Source organism: Salvelinus sp. IW2-2015, unplaced genomic scaffold (genome assembly GCF_002910315.2).
Source record: "Salvelinus sp. IW2-2015 unplaced genomic scaffold, ASM291031v2 Un_scaffold1303, whole genome shotgun sequence".
Lineage (NCBI taxonomy): Eukaryota > Metazoa > Chordata > Actinopteri > Salmoniformes > Salmonidae > Salvelinus > Salvelinus sp. IW2-2015.
In genome coordinates, this window is record NW_019942827.1 from 265509 (window position 1) to 270581 (window position 5073).

Sequence of the window (5073 nt, forward strand, 5' to 3'; positions counted from 1 at the left end):
CCTTTACCTCAGATTATTGTGTCAATAGCAAGGTTGAGTAAATGAGGTGTAGCCTTAGGCTATCCACAGCCAGCGGTTGTGGTGAGTGTGCGCTATTCTACTGCGCTCTACTCACACGGGCTATTTGGTTGTGGCTAAAATGGTTCCTCCACTCAGGAAAGCACATTTTGAGCAATCCTGTAGCTCTGTTTCTGTAGAACAACAGTGTAGGCTATTACATTAACATTCATCACCTCTCCGTCCTCCCTCTCAAGACAGAGTATTATCTCTAGATATTGTATATTGGTATATGTGTATACCACTATAGTATAAAATGCCCTGTGAATCGTTGCCACTGTGTGTGCTAATGTGTAGGACCGCTGTTAAACATTGCTTTAAGCCCATTACAGGTTTCTATTCTTTATTTTATATTTTTCACAGCTACTACACTGTTTCTAAATCAGTAATACTGATTTCATTATACATTTTACTTGTCAAGATGAATTCAGAGACAGAGTTGGACTAACTGTAGGGTTAGGAGGTCCCAGTCCTGGGTCTACTAGAGTTGGACTAACCTGTGGGTTAAGGGTCCCAGTCCTGGGTCTACTAGAAGTTGGACCTAACCTGTAGGGTTAAGGGGTCCCAGTCCTGGGTCTACTAGGTTGGACTAACCTGTGGGGTTAAGGGTCCCAGTCCTGGGTCTACTAGAGTTGGACTAACCTGAGGGTTAAGGGCCAGTCCTGGGTCTACTAGAGTTGGACTAACCTGGGGTTAGAAGGTCCCAGTCTGGGTCTACTAGAGTTGGACTAACCTGTAGGGTTAGGGGTCCCAGTCCTGGGTCTACTAGAGTTGGACTAACCTGTGGGGTTAAGGGTCCCAGTCCTGGGTCTACTAGAGTTGGACTAACCTGTGGGGTTAAGGGTCCCAGTCCTGGGTCTCCTAGAGGCAGATGGAGGGTGTCGGTATCGGGGTAGCGATAGGGGTGGAGGAGCTGTTGGGAATGGACACTCTGGAGCTCTGTCAGGTGATTTCCTTGTGTGGAGATTTCCAACATGTCACTCTGGTGCATGCCCCGGTCAGAGTGATACTCCCAGCCATGCTCTGAACCATAAGAGAGACATCAATAAGCCTTTGCTATAAACATTATAAAGGCTCATACATGCTAACAATGAGTTATAAAGAATTATACCCGCAGGCTTTAAAGAGAAACTGCTCAGGAAAACAACTTCTCATTTTGAAAAACGTCTATGTGGCAGAAACATTCTTTCCCAGTGTCGAAATGACTACAAAATGTAAATAGGATAATTTCCGCTAGAAAGTCAGTCTCGTCCAAAACGTAGATTTGTGAGATGTTAGGTTCATGATATGTCATGTAATGAAGGGTTAATTTCAATACTACCCATATGGCTACAGCTGGCAGCACCCAAGTAATCATGCCCATGGTCAATGTGGTTTAACATTTGATATCCCTATTGGGCTAGTTTAGGGACTATCAGTAAACAACACAATGTACATGGGACAATATTTTTTAAAGATCAATAGCTCCAAATTTCAATGACTTAAAAAACCTCAAACCAACTGTAAATTGTAGAAATTAATTTACAAATATTGAAACCATTTAATGAGACAAACTAAAAGATGTGCAACATTGTCCCATTTATATTGTGTAATTTATTGATGGTCCCTAACGATCCCCAGAGATAGGTTTTCCAAAGTGAAACCAATTTTGCCACATTTGCCCTGACACCAGCCGGCTTTAGCTAATTGGCAAAATAATATGGCTAACTCTTCCCACCTGCGAACACACAAAAGAGACACCCACATCAACTCACACCCCCAAACCAACTCACATTTGAATTCAGTCATGACTGCTAGCGTGTAACCTTCATTTATTTTCAATAAGGACAATTTTTAAAAATGATATTGTATACTTCTTGAATTGACTGAATTGAAATAGAATTGACCCCAATCCTCTTGGACAGCTTTTTAATCTTTAACACGTGAAACTTTATCACTATACTCATAGTGTGTTTTTTTGCCACTCACCATCGTGAAGTTCTCCAATATTGGTGAAAAATGAATATAACTCCACTGGTGGTCGATAAATCTCAGGTTCGTATGGGATTATTTCTTCAGGTGCCTTTGTAATAAGAAAGATTAAAAACATATCATTACGCACCCCAAAAAATGAAGATAGATAGCAAAAGTTTGCCTAATGTGTTTCAAAGAATAGGTCTCCACATATACTAGGCCAAGTACATATCTTACTAGTGAGATATACTGTAATACACATCTCATTAGATATAAATACAGAGTTCYTCATATATTTTACAAATTCATAATGAACATTTTGTAAATCTGGAAAATGTACCCACATTTGATCCGTGGTGTAAAGTACTTATGTAAAAATACTTTAAACTAAAATCAAATCAAATCAAATCACTTGAAACTACTACTTAAGTCATTTTTTTCGGGTATCTGTACTTTACTATTTATATTTTTGACAACTTTTACTTTACTACATTCCTAAAGAAAATAATGTACATTTTCCCTGACATTTTCCCTGACACCCAAAAGTACTCGTTACATTTTGAATGCTTAGCTGGACAGGAAAATGGTACAATTCACGTACTTATCAAGAGAACATCCCTACTGCCTCTGATTTGGCGGACTCACTAAACACAAATACTTAATTTGCTAATTATGTCTGAGTGTTGGAGTGTGACCCTGACTATCCGTAAATTACAAAAACAAGAACATCTTGCAGTCTGGTTTGCCTGATGTAAGGAATTTGAAATTATTTATACTTTTACTTTTACTTTAGATACTTAAGTATATTGTTTAAATTACATTTACTTTTGATACTTAAATATATTTAAAATCAAATACTTTTAGACTTTTTCTCAAGTAGAATTTTACTGGGTGACTTTCACTTTTTACTTGAGTCATTTTCTGTTAAGGTATCATTACTTTTACTCAAGTATGACAATTGGGTACTTTTTCCACCACTGCATTTGATATATATACAATGTAGCACATTTCATTTTCATATGTACTAATCTCCCAGCCACATTAGTAAAAAACAAGAGATCATACAATACTCACAAAGGACATGATGACTTTCAAAAACACACCGTTATAATCCCCCAAAAAACTGAGAAATATCCTTTTGATTTAATTCCCATTAATTTTGATTGAACTTCTGATGGAAGTCGTTTAGTCGAATATTACAGTTGACCGCTATCAGGCCTCTCAGCTGAAAAACTATGCAGAGAGTATTAAACCATGACAATCATATACTTTCACTTTTTTTCATCTTCGTCTGATTGTCACTCAGTTTCTGAGTTCCTGAAAGTTGCTGATTTGTCAGAGGATGTGAACCAATCATATTCACATTCGTCAGTTTGGTCTCACTGTTTTCTGCCTCTGGTTTTAACAATGGGTCATCCTATCTTTCAGGATTTTAACTATTATATTTGTTAAAAGCACTACAATAATTGTGTGTAAGTCTTTCAAGCCTGTGACAGATGAACAAGCAATTCCCAAGATATGTCAACTGTGTTTTATTTCACCAAGATAAGTCACTGTGTTTTATTTCACCAAGATATGTCAACTGTGTTTTATTTCACCAAGATAAGGGTTTTTCCAGCCCTGGGTAGCACAATCGATATGCTGATAGAATTTAGGGAGTTTTGTTTTTAGATTAGCCTTTTTAAAATCCCCAGCTACGATGAATGCAGCTCAGGGTGTGTGTTTCCAGTTTACAAAGAGTCAGATAAAGTTCGTTCAGGGCCATCGATGTGTCTCTGCTTGGGGGAATAATATACGGCTGTGATTATGATTGAAGAGAATTTCCCTGGTAGATAAATGCGGTCGACATTTGATTGTGAGGAGTTCTAGATCAGGTGAACAGAATGACTTGAGTTCCTGTGTGTTGTTATGATGATCACAACCACGTCTCGTTATCATAAGGCATACCCCCCGCCCTCTTTCTTACCGGAAGATGTTTGTTTCTGTCGGCGCGATGCATGAAGAAACCAGCTGCTGCACCGACTCCGTTAAGCGTCTCTTGAGTTAGCCATGTTTCCGTGAAGCAGAGCACGTTGCAATCCCTGATGTCTCTCTGGAATGCTACCCGTGCTCGGATTTCATCAACCTTATTGTCAAGAGACTGGACATTGGCGAGTAGTATGCTAGGGAGTGGACGCGATGTGCCCGTCTCCGAAGCCTGACCACGAAGACCGCCTCGTTTGCCCCTTTACAGCGTCGCACAAGCGCCCGGCTGTGATCAGATCCATTGTATTGGGTGGAAGGCAAAACACTGGATCCGTTTCGGAAAGTCATATTTCCTGGTAGGAAACGATGATTAGTTGACGTTAATCGTATATTCAGTAGTTCCTCCCGACTGATGTAATGAAACCTAAGATTACTGGGTACCGATGTAAGAAATAACACATAAAAAAACAAAATACTGCATATTTTCCAAGGAACGCGAAGCGACGGCGGCCATCTCTTTTCGGCGCCGGAAGTACTATCACTGTATCACTGTATCACTGTAATCACTGTATCACTGGTGTATCACGTGTATCACTGTATCACTGTGTATCACTGTAGTCACTGTGTATCACTGTATTCACTGTATATCACTGTATTCACTGTATCACTGTGTATCACTGTATCACTGTATCACTGTGTATCACTGTGTATCACTGTATCACTGTATCACTGTTTGGTATCACTGTATCACTGTGATTCACTGTATCACTGTTGTATCACGTGTATCACTGTATCACTGTATCACTGTATCACTGTATCACTGTGTATCACTGTATCATTGTATCACTGTACACTGTATCACTGTATCACTGTGTATCACTGTATCACATGTGTATCACTGTATCACTGTATCACGTATCACTGTATCACTGTATCACGTATCTCTGTGTATCACTGTATCACTCTCTGTATCTCTGTATCTCTGTGTATCACTGTATCACTGTATCTCTGTATCTCTCGTATCACTGTATCATCTCTGTATCTCTGTATCTCTGTGATCACTGTACAACTGTATCTCTGTATCTCTGTAATCACTGT

General features: G+C 39.3%; 1 protein-coding gene across 3 annotated transcripts in view; it reads right to left on the reverse strand.

Annotated features, from left to right (window-relative positions):
• Positions 1-3295, reverse strand: part of LOC112070356 (transcription factor PU.1) — a 16988-nt gene extending 13693 nt beyond the window's left edge. The window contains exons 1-3 of one of the 3 annotated variants that reach the window (XM_024137771.2): positions 3085-3295; positions 2026-2119; positions 887-1080 (exon numbers count right to left, since the gene is read on the reverse strand). In XM_024137771.2, coding sequence (XP_023993539.1) covers positions 887-1080; positions 2026-2119; positions 3085-3093 — 297 coding nt within the window. In that variant the 5' untranslated portion in view covers positions 3094-3295. Of the gene's footprint in view, positions 1-886; positions 1081-1168; positions 1371-2025; positions 2147-3084 lie in introns of those variants that run through there. The other 2 variants (XM_070438938.1, XM_024137772.2) reach the window with 2 other exon arrangements.
• Positions 3296-5073: the final 1778 nt, after the last annotated feature.